The sequence below is a fragment of the Delphinus delphis genome, chromosome 4 (assembly GCF_949987515.2).
Source record: "Delphinus delphis chromosome 4, mDelDel1.2, whole genome shotgun sequence".
Classification (NCBI taxonomy): Eukaryota; Metazoa; Chordata; class Mammalia; order Artiodactyla; family Delphinidae; genus Delphinus; species Delphinus delphis.
Genome location: NC_082686.1, coordinates 80,538,632 through 80,563,320, shown reverse-complemented (window position 1 = coordinate 80,563,320; position 24,689 = coordinate 80,538,632). Strand labels below are relative to the sequence as shown.

The 24,689-nt window shown below is 42.3% G+C and overlaps 1 protein-coding gene across 2 annotated transcripts; it reads left to right on the top strand.

Moving 5' to 3' along the window:
* Window positions 1-521: 521 nt before the first annotated feature.
* On the top strand, window positions 522-11,933 carry ADIPOQ (adiponectin, C1Q and collagen domain containing). Of its 2 annotated transcripts, none has more exons than XM_060009969.1 (3): window positions 522-587; window positions 8,488-8,703; window positions 9,619-11,933. In XM_060009969.1, the coding sequence occupies exons 2-3, from the start codon at window positions 8,496-8,498 to the stop codon at window positions 10,137-10,139; spliced, it is 729 nt and encodes a 242-aa protein (XP_059865952.1). In that variant the 5' UTR covers window positions 522-587; window positions 8,488-8,495; the 3' UTR covers window positions 10,140-11,933. The 2 variants fall into 2 exon arrangements, with proteins under 2 accessions (XP_059865952.1, XP_059865951.1); XM_060009968.1 differs by having other exon boundaries at window positions 532-587; window positions 8,470-8,703.
* Window positions 11,934-24,689: the final 12,756 nt, after the last annotated feature.

Sequence of the window (24,689 nt, the reverse complement as noted above, 5' to 3'; positions counted from 1 at the left end):
CCTACACCAGCCCAGAAACATCCCCTCACCTCAGTTCTCAAAATTGGCATGCAAAGTCTTTCCCCAATCGGGTTCAGGCCAGAGAACAGAGGATGTGTTATATGCCTTGTTATACTGCAGTTCCCTATCATGCATTGTGAGCAGGAGGTGATGGTGGTAATTGGTGCCCCGGATTTATTAGGGCAAATCTCCGGGAAGACGGAGGTCTCCTGGACCACAGGGCAATTCACTTTACATAAGGAAATATCTTGTTTTCCTGCTTCTGGTCTTGACCCTTGGCCCTGTCGCCGTTGTAAGAGGCAAAAATAAGAGCCAAAGTCTGGAGACAAGACTGTGGTGACTGAAGCTCCACTTGGCTTCCCAAGCCCAAGCTGATTGCACCAGGTTCCCCAGGGTGGACCTGAGGCAGTTGCCAGGGGCACATGCCTGCTCATTGGTCTCTGGGCCTCGCCATGCTGGCCAATAGAAAAGGACAACTGTGAGGTGGGGACCGCCTGCCCCCATGAGTACCAGGCTGCTGAGACTGGGCCATCTCCTCCTCACTTCCATCCTGACCGAAGTCTGTGGCTCTGATTCCACACCTGAGGGTAAGGACAATTGATTCAAGTTCTAGGCTGGAGGGGAAGTGGCTGCCCTGCCGTGGAGCCCCTGACTGGGGTGTGCCCACACTGTCCTGTTAGCAGGGTAGGGAGGGATACAGGCAAAACCCTGGCCAGGGTAGCACTGTCGGATGCAGACAGGCCTTGGGATTCGTCCTCGATTCTCCCACGGCTCCAAGAGAAAAGGGACTGTTCCTTCTGGTCAAAATGCCTGGGACCATCCTGAATTTTGCCCAATTCACTCTGTGGTTAGATGCCTAACCAAAGAGAAGTTTGGGGTCAGTGAAGTTGGAGGGATGGTCCAGTGATAAAGTCCAATTAGATAAGAGGAGAAGGGGACAAATCACTTAGCTTGACCAGGTAGGGCAGAGAAAGAAGCACGTGAAGAGGCAGCCTGGGGAAAGCCTGAGCTCCGATCTCAGCCTGAGTTTGGAATCCAACTCCAACGCTGGATTCTACTCAGCGATATTTATTGAGCAGATTCCGCGGGCCAGACACTGGGTAGTGTCCGTGAGGTGCAAAGATGGGTGAGGCATGGTCAGTATGTGCAGATTTGGGGGTATCTGTAAATATGGGAATATCTACCCCTCTGTGGGGCTATCTCACAGGATGATTGAGAAGTGCAAATGAGGTAAAGTGAGCAAGGGGCCTGGCATATACTGGCAGCTTATGAAAAATCTTATTTTTAGCAGACGTCTTCTGACAGAAACAACTGCATCTACCTGGTCTTGGTCAAGCCCAATCCTGCTTGCCCCAGTGAGCGCTGCCCGTGCGGCCTCCTGGTTGTTTCCAGCCATTGATGCAGAGACCTGAGTGGGAGGATTTTAGAGATCAGGCCAGCCCCTGTCTGAGGATGCGGGTCCCTGGTCTGGGGAGGTTCTGGTTTTCAGATCAAGCCTTACGAGGGGTGCAGCTACCTCACTCCTGGTGACTCCTGCCACTGGGGGTAAGGCCACCTCCTCCTGACGAGGTTGGAAACAGGGAGGCCTTGACGCTGACAGAATATGTCCAAAGGAGCGTGAGGGTGTCAGCTTTGCTCCTGAAGCTGAGCAGTGGAAAGGGAGCCTGCAGCTTAGTTGTCTGTCCTTGTTGCCTCCCTCCTTCCATTCTTGAGGAGTTGTAAAGAGGGCCACAGGACTTGCTTCTTGTCCTTTCAAAGGTGGCTGTGGGGACAGACTTCCGTCCTACTCCTTGTCAAGCTGGGGACCTGTGGCCCCAGACACTTTGCTGAGGTCAGGAGGTAGAAGCTTTGGAGACTAGAAGCTTTCAGTCAGGAACTCCTTCAAGTGGAGAGAGACTGCTGCCAAAAATGTGTGTGTGTGTGCGTGTGTGTGTGTGTGTGTGTGTGTGTGTGTGTTGGGCACAAGGATGCTGAATAAAAGCTTTCATGTCATCCTCCTGGGAGCCAGGCAGAGCCTAGCTGATTCCTGGTTCTGCCATTTATCATTAGGTTGCACCGTGTGAAATTGCCAATATTCTACCATTTTCGACCTTTAAAAATGGCAATTTCATGGAATTCAACCCAAGAGTTGCATGATCTTAAGCCAGCATCTTGGTCTCTTTGAGTCTCAGATTCTTCTAGAGAGTGGAGTCAAAAGCAGGGCTATGAGAAGGATTAAACAAAATACAGTCTGAAACTGCCTTATGCAATTTATACTGCAAAGAACCCTTACCAATTTCAAAGTGTTCTCATGTTCCTCGTGATCTCATTTAGCAGATTATGAAGGTGAGTCTGAGAAGCCTTTTTCGAGGCAGTGTAATGTGATGGGAATCTCTCACGGATGTTCTCCTTAATCTCTCAGTTTCCCCATCTCTACAGTGTGGGTTATTTTCTTTGCTTCATGGAGTTCTTGTAAAGATTAAAATAAATAACAAATAGCATAAGTAATGTGTAGAAGTTCCTAGTGTGAGAGCTGGTTTCTATGAGGATGCAATAAAGGCAGCCCTTTCCTCCCCCTTAGTCTCCCATTTGTAAAAGCAGGGCAGGGGTGAGATGATTTCTGGGATACCTTTCAGCTCTCTGGGACTATGTGATCTATGCTTTGATGTCCTTCCCTGCTGGAGGAATTGGCGCCGGGTCTGGTGACCTCTTTCCCCCATCCCACTCTGTCTCCTGCCTGTCCCAGAGGAGACCCCATCCTTGCATTTCACAAGATTCTGCTGTTGTTACTGGCATTCCAGCAGGTCAAAGTGGAATTTCTCATACACTTAACAAATGAAAATGAGAGATTGTAATATGGCCCTTTAGGATCCAGAGATCATCATGGTCATCCCCTTGCATTTTTTTGAAAACAAGGAGAGCCATGCCTGTACACAGTGCACCATGAAAGTTAGTACGATAGAAAGAACTCAGGTTTTGGATTTCAAATTTCACCTCTGCACTCTTTTACCTGTGATCCTTGAGCAGAAATTACTAAACCTCTTTGATCCTCGGATTTCTCGTGTGGGAACTGAGTCCTAACCCCCAGGAGCTGTGGAGGTTAAATGAGATTAAAGGGGTGGTGAGTGTACAGTGGGGATCCACAGCAAGTCGTCCATAAATATTTGCTTGCTTCTCTTCACTTATATGTGTGGAACACTTTATAAGTTTTTAAAATACTTCTTCATAATTTTAGTCTACTGGTTCTCACAACAATATTATGAAATAAGCTAAGAATAAATTCATTAATAATCGCCTTTGGGGAATTCCCCAGTGGTCCAGTGGTTAGGACTCTGAGCTTCCACTGCAAGGGGGCATGGATGGGTTCGATTCCTGGTCGGGGAACTAAGATCCCGCAAGCTGCACAATGGTGACGCCAAGAAAAAAAAAAAGTTAAAAAAAAGAAATAATCACCTTTGCCTGCAAAGAGCATGAGGTCTGGAAAGTGGGTGGGGACAGGTAAGTCACCCAGTAAGTCACTGGTGGAGCCCAGACTAGAAGCCAGGTCACTGCATCATAGTCTGGAGGTTCCTTCACATTATTTTCTCTTCTATCCCCCATCCTATGGAGTGGAATATTAAAAGGCAGATGTGTGACCTTGATGCTGTTTTCCTTTCTTGGGATATGCCTAAGGGTCCATTGCTGGGTTTCAGAAAACCAGAATTTGATTTCCAGCTCCTCTACATTTAGCTCTGGGATCTTGGATGAGTCACTTAACCACCCTGAAACCCACTTTTCTCATCTCTAGAATGGGTACATTCATACAATAGATGACATTTATTGAGCGCTGACACATGCCTGGCACTGTTTGAAGTATTATTTTACGTGGATTGTGCCTTTTAATCCTCCAACAGACATATGACTGAAACATGTTACAAGGAAGAACAAATTATTTTCACCCAACCACTGAGGTCATAGAACCTGTGCTCTGTATTCTACCTCAACCTGTCCCTCAAAATTGTGAGAATTAGGTGGGATATTAAGTGAGGTGAGGACTTTACAAAAGGCATTCTACAAAGACAAGGAATTATAGGTGGTACTTGGGATTAGCTTCATGACCCATGTAAATGGTTTCTTTGTAGGCACGATTGAATCTTAGAATATAGTTCTAGAGTACAGTTTTATTTAATAATGTTTTCCCCTTTAGAAAGAGAGGTCTTTCAAAATCAAATTGTAAAAATTGCTATATCTAAACAGAGAGCACAGATAATTTTGGAATAAATTGTTTGAAATTTCGGCATCTCTGCACTGACCTTCAATTATTATCAATTGCTAATTTTTCCATCCAGAACTTGGTTAGACGACAACCTTCTTCTTCAATCAGAATCGCTTCTTAGCATCAGAAACATCCTAGGATTGTGTGCCCATCTGCCCCCAATCCCTCCTTCCATTACTGTCGCCCCATGTTACTGTCATGGAACCCAGATTGGTTGCCCCTATGAATGGAGAGATCTGTCCATAACACTGTAGTGTTGAGCACAGAATGCCTTCCCTTGGGCTGGGAAAATAGAATCTTTTTTTTTTCAAATTTATTTATTTTATTTATTTTTGGCTGTGTTGGGTCTTCATTGCTGCACACGGGCTATCTCTAGTTGGGGCCAGCGGGGGCTACTCTTCGTTGTGGTGCGCGGGCTTCTTGTTGTGGTGGCTTCTCTTGTGGAGCACAGGCTCCAGAGCTCAGGCTCTGTAGTTGTGGTGCATGGGCTTAATTGCTCCGCGGCATGTGGTATCTTCCCGGACCAGGGCTCGAACCCGTGTCCCCTGCATTGGCAGGCAGACTCTTGACCACTGAGCCACCAGGGAAGCCCAGGAAAATAGAATTTTTATTTTTAAAAGAGGAGGAGGAACCAGAGAACTCTAGAGACCTGACTTTTCACTCCTTCTAATGGTTTGGAGGAAGCCCCCAGTCACCCTTCTTCTTTGGGACCCTCTGTAGCTGCCTTCCCTGGTTCTTTATTCTGGATTCTCTCCTTCTGTTTCCCTGTGGAAAAGAGCATAGCCCTCCTCATTTCTGGAAGAAGCAAGCACAGAGCCTCTCGGTGGTCTTCTTAGGAGTTTTACTGCTAACCCCATAGAGGAAAAGGATGGAGATGACAAATTGTGGGAAGTTTGGATGACATATAAAGCCTTAAAAACCTCAGAACAAGTATTCTCCTTAAACACAAAAGGGGCTTGGCTGGTCTTTTCTCCTTGGCTTCTCGTCTAACTCCCCTCTTTCTTCTCATCTTGGGAAAACCCAAGCTTAAACTATCTCTCATTTTCATTTTATTTCCGGCTGTTATTGAGAACACCCCTTGAGACCTCCAATTCCAGTAGAGGGGGACAAAGGTACATGTTAATGGTAAAAGAAAACCTTGACTAGGGACTCATGACCACCAGGGGGCAGCATCTATCGCTATCGGCACCTGTCTCAGTTGTCTTGCCTGTCTCTCTTCCTCTCTGTCTGCTGGTCTCATTCTCAATTCTCACTCTGCTTAAGATGATATTAGAACTTGATATTTGATAAATGATGCATCAGACCAACAGAGATAAAAAAGGTTAATTTAATTAAATGTCTTTTAAACAGTTTTCAAATAGGAAGAAATCATTTGAGTATCTTAGATCACAGTTTACACCAACACAAAATATCAGAGATGGATTAAAGAGTAAAATTTAAAATACACCAAACAATAGAAGAAAATAAAGTACTCACCAAACTCTAGTATGGAGAAGGACCGTTTAACACTTAGAAGCAAAAAAAAAAAAAAAAAAAACCCAACAGAGTTGGCTATATAAAAACTAAAACTTCTGTCACCTAAAACTCAGGATAAGCAAGACAAAAGAATAATCTTTTACACTAGAGTTAATAGTCATAGCACATATGACAAAGTGTTGGCATAAAGAACTCACACAAATTAATTCAAAAAGCACATTGTGTCCCTAATAAATTAACTGATAAAGAACACTTAACAGAGATATCAAAAATGAGGAAATTAAATTAGGAAATAGGCCTTTAATAAAATGTACAGCTCACTAATGATCATAATGCTCACTAAACTAAGAACAACAAAAATGTTTGTAATCATTATATCCAAAGCTGGTGAGGGTAGCTAAGATAGGCTCTCTATGTACACACTGACGTATTACCAGGGAACAGCATGACAAACTGTAATTTGGGAATATCCATCATAAGCCTTAAAAATGTTCATACCTTTTGGTCCAGAAATTTTACTTCTGGGAATATGTCATAGCAGAACAATAATTTGAGGATAAACTATGTGCCTAAGGATGTTTGTTACAGATTTAAAATGTTTTAAAATGAAAATATGTTCAAAGTTCAGTAAAATGGGAACGTTGACATATATCTTGGCTATATCCACTTGATGGACTAGTGCACACACGCGTTTAAAATGACGATTATAAAAATTAGAAAATTGCAAGGCAAAAATTGGGGAATAAAATTTCTATGTAAAGTATTATTTCCACCATGTTTAAAAATAAACAGATGGATTCTTGGGAGTGGGGATTGTTTTGTTTTTTGTAGTTTTCGAAGTATTTATCTTACTATTTTTCTTTCTTGGCTGTGCCTCATGGCTTGTGGGATTCCGCGACCAGGGATTGAACCCATGCCCCCTGCAGTGGAAGCGCAGAGTCCGTTAACCACTGGACTGCCAGGGAATTCCCTCTCTTACTATTTTTAATGAACACACACGTGTGTGTGTATGAAAGATGAGCATATATATATATATATACAGTAAACATATATATGTTTATATATAACATATATAAACTTATCATATATATATGATATTTCACATATACATATGAAAGATGAGTGGGTTGTGTCACATGGAGGGGGCATTATACAGCCCCAGGCAATGGGCCATAGAGGTGGGATTCCAGACACCATGCATGTCTTTGGGGTAAGATTTCTCATCAGGGTCTTTTCTCCATCTTTCACAGAAGAAACGTCTCCTGAAGCCAAACTCAATTCTGGAGGCTTCGTGAAATCTATGAGACAAGCAAACTGATGAAAAATATTGAGTGTTTAGGGTAAAAAAATACATAAGGACCATGTTTTATTTAGAATCAAGTTCTTGGGATTAGCTACATTTCAAACTCCACAGAGGGTCTTAGTGATGCCTGTGATCCAGGATCCTATGCCCTGTTCCCCTCTGTGGTGCTTTCTCTCCACTCCCTTGTGAGAGAGGGATGGGGAGACTAACACCCTGGCAATCAGAGGTGGGGGCTAAGATCACCTAATAACAGGCAGGGATGGATGGGGACCAGAGTCCCCGTGCATGTAAAGGACTGTCTTCCGGGAGGGGCTATGGAGGGCCAGTTCTGAGACAGGGAGTCCCTTGGCCATCTGTGCCCCTTGAGCTTTTTGCTAGGGTACCCAGAATATATGTTCTAAACGTACTCCATCCTCTTTCCCTCGTTCCCCCTTCCTTTCTCTTTTCCTTCCTCCTTCCCTTCTCTCTGGCTCTCTTGCTCTTTTTTTTTTTTCTACAGAACTATTTATTTAGTCCCTACTCTGTGCTGGTGGTGGGTTAGACTTTGCCCCATGGTGCTTGTAGTTTAATGGCTGAAATGGGTAAGCAAGTCAGGAATTATAGTATATGGTGCAAGATGTGCCAATGCTAGATAAGCGAGGGCACTGGGGGAGCACAGAGGAGGAACGGCAGACCAGATTGGGGAAGGAGGACCGGGAAGACTTCCTAAAAGAGAGGACAGCCCACTGTGTCCTGAAGGCTGCGTGGGGATCAGGCAGGTGACGAGGTGCAGCTAAGTGTGGCCCAGGCAGCGGTCAGTGGATATTCTCATGCGACAGTGTGTCGCTGGTTGTCTGACTAAGGCTGTGTGTGTGTGTGTGCGCGTGTGCATTGTGCATGTGTGTGTATGGGTGTACATGTGCATATGTGCATATGTGAGCATGTGTGTGTGCACATACATAATATACCAAATGGTCTAACATGTGGCCCAGGGAATGGGGAGAGGAAGAAAGAGAATGGGAAAGAAAGGAGGAGGAACAGACATAGAAAATGAGGAAAAGGGAAGTAAAGAAGAAAAAGAAGGAGCCAGAGAGAGGGAAGTTGGTTAGAGTTGAATGGGATGATCTGAATCATCATTCTTGGACAATTCAAGGGATAGGCTCATGACAAGTTGACTCTTGGAGCCTTCCCTGTGCCTCGTACTGTGCTCAGATATGAGGAATTGGAGGAGTGTTGTCTCACCATCACCGATGGTGGAAGAAAGGAGATCACACACACAAAGAATAATGCTAAATACTGCAAATTTCAGGGCAGAGAGAAATCAAGGTGGGCTGAAAGAGTCAGAATCTGAGTCTCCCTGGAAGAGGTGAGTACTGAGAGAGCAGGTCTCAGAGGCAGACTCTGCAGAACTGGCCAGAGTCCTGCTTGGGTCCTGACTGGGTGAGCCATGTGGGGTCCACTCTTCTGTGTCTGACAGCACAGGTCTGGGTTCCAGGACTCAGGATGCTGCTTCTGGGAGCTGTTCTACTGCTACTAGCCCTGCCCAGTCATGGCCAGGAAAACATTGAAGCGCCTGAAGTCCTTCCCATCCCCAAGGGGGCCTGCGCAGGTTGGATGGCAGGCATCCCGGGGCATCCTGGCCACAACGGGACTCCAGGCCGTGATGGCAGAGATGGCAGCCCTGGCGAGAAGGGTGAGAAAGGAGATCCAGGTAAGAATAAGGTCTTTAGTCTCCTCTGTCACAGACTTCTCCTGGGTAGAAGAGGGCTTCTAGCACTATAGGAGGGCAATAGTTATTAACTTAAGGTCTACACACAGGGAAGAAACAAAGCTTTTTAATGTGACCCATAAGCAACATGAAGTGGATTTTGGATTGGCCTTTCAAAGGTAAACACACGTGGTACCTTTAAAACCAAGTACCCTTGACTCTGCTCTACCCACACCACCTTCCGCATCCTCTTTCCATACCCGCCCTCATCCATCCCTATTCCCAGTCTGCTCATATTCCTGTTTCCCTTAATTTTCCCTTAATTCCCGTTCCATCCAGTGGCATTCAACCATACTTCCTGGTACCTCCTGCAGGCCACAGTCCTTCTCTTGGAGAACTCTTGCTCTGGTGCACAGGACTGTTAGAGGTTACTACAAGAGAGTCTACTCCAAATATGCTGAAGTGAATGTGGACAAGTGCCTAAACAGTGGAACAGAGAGAAAATGCCCTCAATGCAGACCTGGGTTAACAATGAAGGCTTTCAGGAGGAGGTGGGGCTTGAGCGAGGCCTTGAAGGATGTGTGGACAGAATAAAGGAGGGAGGGCAGCCTAGACGGAGGGCAGAGAAAAGCAGATGTGTAGTTGGTTGAGCTGGCACATAAAGTGTTGGCAGGGTGGAGCATCGGTGATGGAGATGTATAGGAGATAAGGTTGGAGATGAATTTATGGGAGCCTGCTGTGGGGCAGGGGATGTGGAGGGGGAAGTGACAGCTGTCCCCTTTGGGAGCTCTCATTGGTTCCTTGCTCTGTCAGTCAAGCAGTTTGTAGGTAGGGGGCCACAGGGACAGTGATTTAGGCTGGAACCAACCTAAACGGGAGTTCTGTTTTTGTGGTCACTAAGGTCTTCTCGTTCTCTAGGTTTTGCTGGTCCTAAGGGCGACACCGGTGAAACTGGAGTGACTGGGGTTGAAGGTCCCCGAGGCTTTCCAGGAATCCCAGGCAGAAAAGGAGAACCTGGAGAAAGTGCCTATGTATACCGCTCAGCATTCAGTGTGGGACTGGAGACCCGGGTCACCATTCCCAACGTTCCCATTCGCTTTACCAAGATCTTCTACAATCAGCAAAGCCACTATGATGGTACCACTGGCAAATTCTACTGCAACATTCCCGGGCTGTACTACTTCTCCTACCACATCACAGTTTACCTGAAGGATGTGAAGGTCAGCCTCTACAAGAAGGACAAGGCCGTGCTCTTCACCTATGACCAGTTCCAGGACAAGAACGTGGACCAGGCCTCTGGCTCTGTGCTCCTCTATCTGGAGAAGGGTGACCAGGTCTGGCTCCAGGTGTATGGGGATGGAGAGAACAATGGGGTCTATGCAGATAATGTCCATGACTCCACCTTCACAGGCTTCCTTCTCTACCATGACATTGAATGAGCACCACTAACTCAGAGCCTCAACTGGGCCAAGCAGCCTGGAGTCAAAGAACAGTCCACAGGTCTTCAGTGTAGTTAGGAGACTGATTTTATTGACTAGTTGACTAGGTGACTCTGAACATTATTCATTCATTCATTCATCAAGTACCTTTTCAAAAAATCATATACCGTGTTCCCAGACAGTCCTGAAGAAGACACATCCCTTGACCTCAAAAATCTATCATGTAGTGGTAATACTAGAAGGATGGTAGCCTCTACTGGGGAGTTTCAAAACGTGACAAGATAACGAACTACAAGAAAGTATTTGACAGTGCTACTCTGTGCCCACTGTTTTTCCTTATGTTCATGCCAATCTTGTGAAGTACACAGGAAAGATACTATTCTCCTCTTTTTACACTTGGGGTCCTGAGGATGAGAGAGTTAAGTGAATGCCTAAAGTCACACAGGCATTTAGTGGCAGAGTTAGAGATCCAACCCAGGGCTGTGGGCCTTTTCCAGTATACAGTGCCCTTTTTAAGGAGTGTATGGTCTTTTGGAGGGTATTGGTAGGGGTCTCTCACCCAGCTTGCCTGAGGGCCTTTGGACTGGCCTTCACCATGCATTAAACCTTTCCCCAGTAGTGCTCCCTCGGAGAAGGTGGTTCTATGACTACGTCCCTTTCCAAACGGACTACTCAGCGGCTCCTGCACTACTCCGTACTTCCTCTTCTCTGTGTCTTTCCTCATGCTCTTCTCTCTGGCCCAGCAAGTCGACTCCATCTCCATATGTTGACATCTTCCCTGTTTCTCAAGTCCACCTGGTCAGGAAGCTTCTCTGATGTGATGTCTCTTTCCTGCAAGCCTTCCTCACACCTGTGTCCCTCTACGTGTTACCCTGGATAAGAGTCCTAGGTCTGTGAAACATCCTCCCACAGACCAGGGACAACTGCCTAGAAAGGACTGTGCTTCCTTCATCCCAAGTCCCCTTGTAGGTCCTTGATAAATGCCTCATGAAGAGCAAGCACTGGAACCTCATATCTACCCAGAGTTAACTCCATTTCAGTCTCTCCATATAACTAATCCCTATCTAAGAAAACAGTTTCATTTTAGGAACTCCTTGATTTTAAACACCCAATCTTTGTTCCACTGGACAGCTTGAATCTTTTCCACTGAGGTTCGGGATGACTGTGCTTTCTAGAACACTCAAAGAATTTTCCCTCAAGGAAGTAGCTTGAGCCTTCAATGCAAAACCCATGAAGGAATTTGGAAACCATTCTTTCTTTGAGCACCAACAGGGTCTGGGAAGACCTGGGCTTCCTGAATCTACTCGTGTTCTTTAAGAATTATAAAGAAAGAAAGAAAAGGAAAAAAGAACAGGTAACTGTCTGAGGTGATAGATACGTTAATTAGCTTGATTGTGGTGAATATTTCACAACATATAACTATATCAAATCATCAAATTGTACACCTTAAATATACACATTTTTAATTGTCAAATATTCCTCAAAAGAAAGGGGGGTGGATTACAGATGATTGATGGTGGTAAACATCCTCTCAGGAGACAATAGCTTGAGAGCTGCTCTTCAAAGATTTTAGCCAAAGCAGAGCTAATACCATTCTGTATAAACGTAGAAATGGAAAACTTAGTTTTTTGCTTCCAGTTTTAAATTCTGAATGATTTTCTTTTATATGTGTATGGCTATTCCTTAGGTGATTATTATTTCTGCCTATAAAGCTTTGGTTTATAAAGTGTTTGTATATCATTATTTTCTACAAGTAAAGATACTGTCGTTCAGCATTAAAAGTAGAAGCACCTGTATCATGTGGCTTTTGTTTTCATTTTTGGAGAAATACGTGGGATGTAGAGAGGGATGAAGGGGTAAACCGTGTGTCATAAAGACGCTATTTTGTGAATGATGAATGAGATTTCCTCGCATCTCATTGGCTCCATTGCATCTCTGACCAATCACTGGAGTCAGGAGGATGGAATATATTTATTTACTTAATTGGTTATGGTTAAGCTAGAGAAGGGGTATTTTCATTAAAGCAAAATCTGGACACAGTTACCAGAGTGGGGGAATGGATGATGAATGCAAAAACAACAGCTGTCCACAACAAACTTTTAATGTTATGTTTGAATTTTCTCAGGTTTCTCAGAGAGGCATTGCTGGAAAATTGCTATTGATTTTTTCTAAAATTTCAACAAATAGCTAATGTCTGGCCATGCTCACAGTCCCACATCTGGCTCGGGATCCTCACAGCACTGGACACAGTATCACACATACTCTAAGCTCTCTGGAACAGGGGTTGGCTTAAGTTCAGACTACAAGTTGTGTCTTACCTTCTAAGGTGGTAATTCCAGTGTTAACTCAGTTTTCAAGACTTTGCTATGCTATTGGGTCTAACTGTCACGTGCACCACTCCGAGTTTGGTCTGGGACTTTAGTAGTTTAATTCTTGAAGCTTTTGCTATGCTTCTTTGGGTCTGCTCTGCATGTGTACACTGGGAGTTGAGTCTGGGACTTACGTAGGGTCCCGAACAGAATTAGAAGGTGTCCTTTCCCAGCTCTTTCCTCTCTGGCATGTCCCTATATTCTCCAGCCCTCAGGGACCCTCCTTTTCTTGATTCTTTTTTTTTTTTTTTTTTTTTTTTTTGCGGTACGCGGGCCTCTCACTGTTGCGGCCTCTCCCGTTGCGGAGCACAGGCTCCGGACGCGCAGGCTCAGCGGCCATGGCTCACGGGCCCAGCCGCTCCGCGGCATGTGGGATCTTCCTGGACCGGGGCACGAACCCGTGTCCCCTGCATCGGCAGGCGGACTCTCAACCACTGCGCCACAAGGGAAGCCTTTTTCTTGATTCTTAATGCCAGGAAGCTAGCGTTCTCTCTGAGTTTTATTTTCTTGCACTATTGTGCTGTCCTGTGTGACTGGGGCTGTCTTTGGGGATAAAGCAGCAAGAGAAAAGAAAGAAAAAAAAAATAACAGGGATCACCCACACTATTTGAACAGTGGTGGTCCATTTCACTGGTTTCTCTGGTCAGAGAGAAAGATTTTGCGGGGGGTGAATTTTAGATGCTTGTGTTGCCGCTGCTTCTGTGACAATGCAGCCCAGTGCTTGGGGCTGATCTCAGGGCAGAGCTGGGAGAGAACAGAGAAAAGAAAGCATGTTAAAAAAAGAAGTGGGATTTCTCTTACACGTCTGTCATTCAGGAATTGCTGTTCCTGGTCTGGTTAGCAAGAGGTGATTTCACCCAGGCTATGAGTTGCTATTCACGTTTTGACTTTAGTCCTCAATCTGCCTGCTGTTATTTACTGTTTAGACTCTTCAGGTATTTGTTTTTTGCATTTTGTCTAGAGTTTTTGGTTGTAATCAGTGGGAAAGGTAGACTGTAGTTAGTTCAGTTTGGCTAGTACCAGGCGCCCGATGTCCCATGATAGGCCTGAAGAAGGATAAAGGGAAGGAATTGAGGGATAGCAGGAGGCCCAAGAATGCATATACATTACGCTGAAGTTGATGGAAGTCAAAGAAAATAAGTCCAATCTTGAGACAGACCATTGTTGAAGAAAGAACGTGGGAGGTGCCAAAAACTCCTTAACCAAGGGAGGCTGGGGCCAAGTATGGTCTTGATTCTAACCCCAGCCTCTAATTCTTCCTGTGCATGGAGTGACCGATGAGAATACATCCCATGCTGTGCAGTGATGAAAGCAGTCAGCATGACTCCACCACAGGCATCAAAGCAGAAATATTTACCTTCAAATTCAGAAATTTTATTCATTTAGTGCTTTACTTAGGAATGTTTGGAAACATACAGGTTTTTAGTGAGATTTGGAAAGAACTAGATTTTTTCCTTTGACCTTCTCAGTTTTCACTCAGGTATTTTACAGCAAGTAAACATGATTTTGAACGAAATTCACTATGTAAAAACCACATTTTCCCAAAAGTAGGTGAAGCAATGAAAATGCAGAGACCACTTCCCTTTATTTGCTATGTGTGTTTCACAAGATCAGTGTAAGTGGAATTCCGGGACAAGGATTAAGGTTTCTTTTTGTTTTGTTTTGTTTTTTAAATTTATTTATTTATTTATTTTTGGCTGTGTTGGGTCTTTGTTTCTGTGCGAGGCCTTTCTCTAGTTGCGGCGAGTGGGGGCCACTCTTCATAGCGGTGCGCGGGCCTCTCACTGTCACGGCCTCTCTTGTTGCGGAGCACAGGCTCCAGACGCGCAGGCTCAGTAGTTGTGGCTCACGGGCCCAGTTGCTCTGCGGCATGTGGGATCTTCCCAGACCAGGGCTCGAACCCGTGTCCCCTACATTGACAGGGGATTCTCAACCACTGCGCCACCGGGGAAGCCCAGGATTAAGGTTTAATGTGCAGTTCAGTTTGTGGTGAGAGTTAGGGCTATAAAGAGGTCAAGCGTCAGTCTGTACTGAGTGTAGTGGACACCTGCTGGGTGTTCTTCCATTTCTCCCTTCATGATGGGGCCACCCTATGGCCACACCCTTCAGGCCACCCTATAGTCCAATCTGATCCCTTTCTCCTAGAGGCCATTGAATGGACCAAGGCAGATGCTTGATCTAAGCTGAGCCATCCAGAGTTCCTCCAGGAATATGAATTAGGATGGATGCAAAACATGCAGATTTGAGACTCAGGGGTGGCCACCTTCTGCCCTGCAGTCTAGAGATAGAAGAAGGCCAGCTGTGCAGAAAAAAAAGCAGGCTCAGAGAGAAACAAAACTGAAAGAGAGAGAAAGAGAGAGGGAGAGAGAGAGAAACTCTTGTTCTCAAAAGTTTTCCACCGTTTGGTTCCAGTCCTTCTTGACATTCAGTTGTATACTTGCCCATGGGTCACATGAGACATCAGTTCCTGGATTTTTGTATAATTTTCTCTTTTAACTTAAGCTAGCTTGAGTTGATTTCTGCTATCTATATCCAAAGAGTATAATGGGTCAGGAGTTAATCTATGACTGTGCCCAGGTACCAGGCTGAGGTCTAGTTAGGAAGAATATTTGGTAATGGGGTAACAGAATTAAGTCATCAGGCCCCATGAAATCAAACCTAGAACTCAAGTTCATTTATATTTATTTTATTGGCAATTAATTTCCTAGCTTGGAAATTTCTTATGGGCAGAGACTTCCTATTTCATCTTTGAATTCTTTCTAGAGATCATTTATCCATTCAGTAAATATTTATTAAGTATATACTACGTGCCAAACACATAATAATTTTAAAAATAACAATGATAATAATATAAGTCATCATTTGAAGTACCTGCCTGAAACACACTCTTTTATTTAATCCTTATAACGCCCTGTACATTAAATAGCCTAGACCCAAATTTCAGATAAGAAAACTGGTGAAGCTGTGATCCAAAGCCACAATTAGTAAATTGTAGAGCAAGGATTCATACTCAGAGCTGTCTGACTCTAAAGCTTATGCTGTAGAAAGAGTGAACCCAAAGACATTTGGGCGATGGGGTATTTGTACAACCTGTAGCCCTAATGGTGGCAATCCTGTAAATAACAGCAGTGGAAAATCTTGCCTTTGAAAAATGAGTCACTGAGTTTGCTAAATGACAGAAAGTCTGTTTGTTAAAAGGAAATATGATGAAATGTCTCACTCATCATTTATGTGGACAAGTTCTGAGGACCGCACTGAGGTTCTTTGTAAGTGTGATGCAAGAAAAAAGAAAGGTCTTGCAAAAGAGCTTGTTTATGCCAGCTGCAATAGGCTGAATAGATGTTCAACCATTTGCTATTACAACATTTTGTGGATGAGAAATACAATGCTGTTTTCTTAACATGATAAAGAATAACACATTCAAAACAATGTCCAGCATTATAATAAAATAGTGGAACACAGAATGCATTCCCAACAAAATTGTTTACAAGGGTGCCTACTTTCACCCTTCTCACTTAACAGCGTCCTGGAAGTTCTGTTGTTTTACCTCTTATCTTTGAGATCTATCTTATTTTATTCATGCTCTTATCACAATCTTCCATAGAACAGGCACTCACTGGAAGTTAAAAAATTTTTTTTTTGCTTGGTGTATATTTTTTTCTCCCAGACTGGGTTCTCAGCTTCTCTTTGGCATGTTGTGTTTCTCTTTCTGTTTTCTGTAGTGTACATGGCTGATTCTAGCTTGCTTGTGTTGAACGTGGACAGGTCTTTTTTTTTTTTTTTTTTGCGGTACGCGGACCTCTCACTGCTGTGGCCTCTCCCATTGCGGAGCACAGGCTCCGGACGCGCAGGCCCAGCAGCCACGGCTCACGGGCCCAGCCGCCCTGCGGCATATGGGATCCTCTTGGACCAGGGCACAAACCCATGTCCCCTGCATCGGCAGGCGGACTCCCAACCACTGTGCCACCAGGGAAGCCCCAATGGACAGGTCTTTTGAGACCTTCAGTTCTCTCTGAGACACTGATGGTGAATTCTCCATGACTTCTTCCATCCCTGACGCTTGCATGTCTCACCTCCAACCTACACGGTGGAACTAAAATTTGCTTTCCATCCACTCTTCTGAGACTGAGGGCAGAAAGAGTAGGAGCAGACCTCCACTGCGGCTGTATGCAGCCTTTGTAACCTAGGTTTTACTCTCCTGAAATGATGTTACAAATCTGGTACCAGGAATTAATCCACCTTGTTGGCCATGCCTCCTGTTCTCATGGTGAGATACCACTGGATTCCTGATAGTTCCCTGAGGCTCTTCCTGTTTCTAGCGAGATCTTGAAGTTGGGGTCTACACTGTGAGGAGTGTTTCTTTGAGCTGCTTACTTACCTCTTGAGTCCGTTTAACCACAGGCTGGGGAGTATTAGTGAGAGGTCTCAGGAATTTGTCCAATCTCCTTCTTTCTGGGTTCGGTCGTGGCGGGTAGAGGGCTGCAGTGGGCTCAGAAGCTGAGCTTTGACCTGTCAGAATGTTTTGTCTCTTTCCTCAATAGCCACATTTTGAAGTTTATAACTTGTAGTTATACCCCTTTTCCTATTCTGTTGCTGCTGCTGAATTTTCAGAGGTGTTAGTTTTGTGTGTGTGTGTGATGGTCATCTGACAGAGCAAACAGGTGAGACAATATAAGAACACATTTTCAAAAATAATAATTTATCAGTGGGATGGGCAGCTAGCCTTACCAGGTGATAAAAGGTATTACAAAATTATAGCAATTAAAATAGAATATTGGTTTGTGACCACCTAGAGGGATGGGATAGGGAGGGTGGGAAGGAGAAGCCAGAGGGAGGAGATATGGGGATATATGTATATGTATAGCTGATTCACTTTGCTATAAAGCAGAAACTAACACACCACTGTAAAGCAATTATACTCCAATAAAGATGTTAAAAAAATAAATAAAATAGAGTATTGCTGGCATATGAATAGAAAGATTAAAAAGTTTAATATATGATTAAAAAAACAAACAACCTAATCCAAAAATGGGCAGAAGACCTAAATAGACATTTCTCCAAAGAAGACATACAGATGGCCAAGAAGCACATGAAAAGCTGCTCAACATCACTGATTATTAGAGAAATGCAAATCAAAACTACAATGTGGTATCACCTCACACCAGTTAGAATGGGCATCATCAGAAAATCTACAAACAACAAGTTCTGGAGAGGGTGTGGAGAAAACGGAACCCTCTTGCACTGTTGGTGGGAATGTAAACTGATACAGCCACTATGGAGAACAGTATGGAGGTTCCTTAAAAAACTAAAAATAGAACTACCATATGATCCAGCAATCCCACTACTGGGCATATACCCAGAGAAAACCATAATTCAAAAAGACACATGCACCCTATGTTCATTGCAGCACTATTTACAATAGCCAGGTCATGGAAGCAACCTAAGTGTCCACTGACAGACGAATGGATAAAGAAGATGTGGTACATATATACAATGGAATATTAGCCATAAAAAGGAATGAAATTGGGTCATTTGTAGAAATGTGGATGGATCTAGAGACTATCATACAGAGTGAAGTAAGTCAGAAAGAGAAAAACAAATATCATATATTAACGCATATATGTGGAACCTAGAAAAATGGTACAGATGAACTGGTTTGCAGGGCAGAAATTGAGACACAGATGTAGAGAACAAATGTAGAGAACACTGAGGGGGGAAAGATGTAGAGAACACCGAGGGGGGAAAGTGGCAGAGGGAGGGTGGTATGATGAATTGGGAGATTGGGATTGACATATATACACTAATATGTATAAAATAGATAACTAGTAAGAACCTGCTGTATAAAAAAATAAAATACAATTTAAAACAAAATAAAATAAAAAGTTTAATATGTGATAAAAGAAGTTTTATACGTTTTGGTTATTTAGAGCAAAGGAATATTCTTCGCTTTTTCCTCATACATGCTTGAAAAATATTGCAAAAAGATCAGATAGTTAAATCAACTGAAAGTAGAACACAAAACTATTAAAAACACTCTAAATGTACATAAAAGTGGCTATCAAGTCTCTAAATGGGGAAAGAGACTCTCTGAGATGAGAGAAGAAACAATAGAGGAAAAGATAAACAGATGTGATGCATAAAGCTTTAAACATGTGCTTTTTTAAAAAATATATAAGGCAATTATTTTCAACAGAATTACAAGACAATCAATTTGCAATAACTGTTACATGTTAATACCTTTACTATAAGGAGGTCAAACAAATTAGTAAGAAAAACATAATGTCGCCAATAAACACATGGACAAGAACAAGAAGAGACAAGCCACAAGATGGAAAAAATAAATGAATCATAAATTTATGCTCATGCATTTTCTCTCTAATAAATACAAATTAAAACAACAAAGTTATGCCATATCATTTTCAACTATACAACCAATAAAAGATTGTTTTAGGGAATTCCCTGGGGGTCCAGTGGTGAGGACTCTGAGCTCCCACTGCAGGGGGCCTGGGTTTGACCCCTGGCTGGGAGCTAGGATCCCACAAGCCGAGCGGCCAAAAATAAATTGATTTAAGTGGTAATATTTAATGTGGATGTGGAGACATGAATTTGGTATCTTTATATAATTTTGCTGAGGTTATTAATTTTACAGCTCTTTAGAAACAAATTTTTCACATTTTATCATGGACATTTAAAATGTCATACATTTTGCCCAGTAATTAAATTCCTGAGATTATGTGTGAAGGAAATAATCCTAAATGTAGAAAAAAAATCTCTAGGTGCAAAGATATTTATTGCAGTATTTTTCATAAGGAGAAATATTGGAAACAAGCTAAATATTCAATAATGGAGGGATGGTTAAAATTATAGTACGGTTGCATGATGAGATATTTTACGTCCATAATCAATGATATTTTCAAATAATTTTTAATTACCCAAGAAATGCTTATATAATTGTATTAAGCAAAAAAAGGATATAGGTCGTGGTGTATGATTATAAATACAGTATGTATAGAAAAACAGTGGAAGAAAAACCCACAAAAATACTAAAAAATACAGTTATCTTTTGGTGGTGTAATTGACAGTACTTAACAGTACTTGTTTCTCCTTCTTATACTTTTTTATTGTCAAGACTCTCAGTTACAAGTAAGAGAAACCCAATACCAAACAGCGTGAGCAAAAATAGGAATTTATTTGTCAAGTAACCAAAAATTAGGGGGATAGAGCATTCTTGAGTCTAAATCCAGGGGCTCCATTGACGTGGTCATGAGTCTAACTGTCCTCTCATTTTATCTTATCTCTGCTTCGTTTAGCGTATTGATAAAATTTTTTCCTTGCTGCAGACCCTGGCTTCTTTTGTGAGACCAGATAAGTTGACTGAAAAAGATTTCTAATTCTGTCATTCTTATAGATCTCTATCCCAGAGCTAAAGAAATGTTTGCTTTTCTGATGGATATAGATCTAGCTCCTCTGTAGTTTGTGATTATCTTGATTAGGCCACGTGCCCACCTTGATCTAAGGCGCACATAACCCACCTCTGCTGTTCATAGTGGGGTCAGGGAAAACGTGTGCCTGGAGTTAGTCCCACCTGAATCACTTTCAGTGCACGGTCCACGGAAAGAGTGCTTCCAATATGTGAGGAAAGACACCATTTTTTGTATAACCAACAAGTATCACTTAAATAAATTGAAAAAAAAACCCTTGATTTTTAAGAGCAAACTATCACCACCCACCCATTTCTACCTCCACTCTCTCCTCATCGAAGGAAAAAAAATCCAGCATTATTCAGATTTGACTGGTAAGAGTATGTCATTTTTGGCATCTAAACTCAAGGAAAAAAACCAATGCATTGAATTAACAAAAAAGCAATAATTCTTATAAATGAAAGGGATACACAGTTATAAGTTTGGAAGCATCAAACCTAGCAATAAAGTGAAAAGCTATTTAGAGGTAAAGCTCAAAATACTGGAGAAAAAATTAAGTCCTGAGTTCTGATAAAGGAAAACCAAGTTTCTAGCTAAAATGCTGACCCATCCTCAAAAACAAACAAACCAATCAAACTAAAGCAAAACAAAACAAAAAACAGGAGAGTGGGCTTCTGTCCAGCAGCACAGTGTTAGGGGTTCTGATAGGTATTTGGGGACCATTCCACTCACTAGGCTTTCTGCATAGCATTTTCTTGCCAAGGGAACTGCTATTCTCATGGGAACAGTAGCTGAAGGCTTATTAGGTAAGTAAGTAGTACTGGAGGCCAAGACTCAGGACAGTCTTACCCCATGTAATCATTCATGTTAATTATTGCATCAGTAGTTTTTCTTTTCATTGCTTAGTAACGTTCCATTGCATGGATATAGCACAATTTGTTTATCCAGCCATTTGTTGATGGCCATTTGAGACTTTTCCAGTATTTGGCTATTATGAATAAATCTGTTATGAAACTGTGTACAATTTCTTTTTGTGGACATATATTGCTATTTTTCTTGAGCAAGTACCTAGAAGTAGAATTTATGGGCCAAATGGTAAGGGAAAATTTAACTTTTTAAGAAGCCATCAAACTCTTCCAAAGTAGATTTTACCATTTTAAATTTCCACAGGCAGCATATGAGAGTTCCAGGTGCTCCATGTCCTTGTCAACACTTATTTTCAGTCTTTTTACTTTTAGCTAGATTAGTGTGTGTGAAGTGAGAGTTCACCTTGTTTTTTTGTTTTATTTTTAATTAATTTTTATTTTTGGCTGTGTTATGTCTTCGTTGCTACCCATGGGGCTTTCTCTAGTTGCGGTGAACAGGGGCTACTCTTCATTGTGTTGAGCGGGCTACTCACTATGGTGGCTTCTCTTGTTGTGGACGGAGCATGGGCTCTAGGCACATGAGCTTCAGTAGTTGTGGCACACGAGCTCAGTAGTTGTGGCTCTCAGGCTCTAGAGTGCAGGCTCAGTAGTTGTGGCTCAGGGGCTTAGTTGCTTCGTGGCATGTGGGATCTTCCCGGACCAGGGCTCGAACCCGTGTCCCCGACATTGGCAGGTGGATTCTTAACAACTTCGCTACCAGGGAAGTCCTGTTTTGCTCATTTTAAAATTGGATTGTTTGTCTTATTATTGAGTTATGTTTATATATTACAAATACAAGTCATTTATCAGATATATGCATCATAAATATTTTCTCCTAACCTCTGGTTTGCTATTTTATTTTCTTAATTGTCTTTTGAAGAGCAAAACTTAAAACATTTGATGGAGTCCAGTTTATCATTTTTAAAAAATAGTTTTATAGTTTCTTTATATGTACTGAATCCTTAAGAATTTTTTGCCTATCCCAATGTTGAAAAAAACTTTCTCCTGTGTTTTTTAAGATAGTTTTATTGAGATATAATTTATATGCCATACAATTTGCTGACTGTAGAGTAGAATTCAATGATATTTTAGTATATTCACAGAGTTGTGCAACCATCACCACAATCTAATTTTAGAATATTTTCCTTCCCCCTAAAAGAAACCCTGTAACCATCAACAGTCATTCCTTAATCTCAATCCAATCTTATCTCTCATACTTCCCAGTCTAGGCAAACAATAATCTACTTTCGGTCTCCATAGATTTGCATATTCAGAACATTTCATGTAAATGTACTCATAACCTGTGGTCTTTTGTGACTGGCTTATTTCACTTAACATAATATTTTCATGGTTCCTCAATACTGTAGCATATATCAGTACTTTATTCCTTTTTTATTATGGAATAATATTCCATTGTATGGATATAAGCCTATTTTATTCGCACATTCATCAGTTGATGGGTATTTGGGTTGTTTCCACTTTTTGGCTATTGTGAATGCTGCTGCTATATATGAATGTTCATGTACATGTTTTGGTGTTGGTATATGTTTTCATTTCTCTTGGGTATATATCTAGAAGTAGAATTTCTGGGTCAAATGGTATTGAATTTTCAGCATATCTTATGCAGATTTTGTTATATTTATTTTTAAGTATTTCGTGTTTTAAATAGTATAATTGGCATTGTTTCTATAAATTCCAATATCCAGCTGTTCGTTGCTAGTACATGAAAGTAAAATTGGTTTTTGTATATTGGTCTTGTATTCTGGGACCTTGCTAGACTCACTTATTAGTTCTAGTTGCTTTTGTCGTGGATTATCAGGGATCTTCTATGTACAGGATCATGATTAATTTTATTTTTTCCTTTCTAATATATGCCTTTATTTTTCCTTTTCTTCCTATATTGATTTAGTACAATGTTGAATAGATATGGGGAGAGTGGATACCTTTCTCTTGTTCTTGAGAAACATTAAGCATTCATTCTGTCACCACTGAGGATGATATTAGCTGCAGTTTTTTTGTTTTTTTTGTTTTTTTTACATAAACCCTTTATCAGATTGAGGAAGTTCCCTTCTATTTATAATTTGCTGAGAGTTATTTTTTAAATCATGAGTGGGTGTTGCATTTTTTAAAAATAAATTTATTTATTTTTGGCTGTGTTGGGTCTTCATTGCTGCTCTCAGGCTTTCTCTGGTTGTGGTGAGTGGGGGTTACTCTTTGTTGCAGTGCGCAGGCTTCTCATTGTGGTGGCTTCTCTTGTTGTGGAGCACAGGCTCTAGGTTCACGGGCTTCAGTAGTTGTGGCTTGTGGGCTCTAGAGTGCAGGCTCAAGTAGTTGTGGTGCACGGGCTTAGTTGCTCCGCAGCACGTGGGATCTTCCTGGACCAGGGCTCGAACCCGTGTCCCCTGCATTGGCAGGTGGCTTCTTAACCACTGCGCCACCAGGGAAGGCCCAAGTGTTGCATTTTTGCAGATATTTTTAGGGGGCAGGGGATCTTTTAAGATGATCATATGATTTTCCTTCCTCTCTCTGTAAATATGGTAAATTGCACTGATTACTTTCCAAATGTTAAACCAACTTTTTTCCCCCCTGGAATAAACCTCATTTGATCATGTTGTAATAGCCTTGGTATATTGCTGGATCTGATTTTGTTACTGAACCGTACTTGGGTCCACTTGTTTGCAGGCAGTAAAGCCAATCTACTGACACCAGGTTGTGGTGAAGGAAAGTGCAACATTTATCGCAAGGCCAAGCAAGGAATAAATATAGTGGTCTGGGTTGCTGTAACAGAATGCCAATAGACTAGGTGACTAAAATAATAGAAATGTATCTCTCACAGTTCTGGAAGCTGGGAAGTCTGAGATCAGGGTGCCAGCATGGTCGTCAGGTCTGGGGAGGGTCTTCTTCCTGGTTTGCAGATGGCCGTCTTCTTGCTGGATCCTCACATGATGGAGAGAGAGAGATCATCTCTCTTGTCTCTTCTAATAAGAGCACTAATCCCATTCATGAAGACTCTACCCTCATGACCTAAATAACCTCCCAGAGGCCCCACCTCCAAATACCATCCCACTGGGGATGTAGGCTTCAACATATGAATTCTGGGAGGACACAAGCATGCAGTCCATAGCAGGGTATCACAGTGATCTATCTGCATAATATTTATACCTAGAAATCAAACATGTTGGCAGATGTGTATATAAATGGAGCAAAATGTCTGCCTCTTTTGGAGAATTTTGTCAGGGCCCAAATAACTTGGAAACTTCAACTCTGGGCTGGTTGTCTCAGTATTAATTACAGCCAGAACATGGACATGAGAAGAATGCCTCACAGACCCATGCATGGGTTTGAATGATGTTATTAACCGAGTAAACTTTATAAAATCCAGGCTTATGAAAGCTTAACTGTTTTCTATAATTTGAGCTTGTAGAAAACTTCCTTAATATTCCACTGCTGCACACACGCAGCTGTTGACTGTCTGAGGTCTGGCACAGGGTGAGTCAGTATTCAGTTAGGAGTTGAAGTAGCAGCTCTTTCTCAGATTCACACATTCCTTTTGACTTATTGGCAGCAAGATATTATCTGGTTCATAGTCTTGCTTACTTGGCAGACACATTTATTTTAGTAAATAGGAATACCTTAAATCTGAATCCTAAAGACAAAGACCTTACTGTCTTCCTTATTCATGACAAAATTACAGCTACAAAAGGGAAGCATGAACTCTGGTATTCAAATGAAGAAAAAGTTCTATTGAGTTATTTTCCCACCCTGGAAAACTTTCTCTCAGAGAACAATTTCATGATGGATGATTCTACGAGGAACGCTACAATGCTGTAAATGTCTGCACGCCAAACTGCTTTC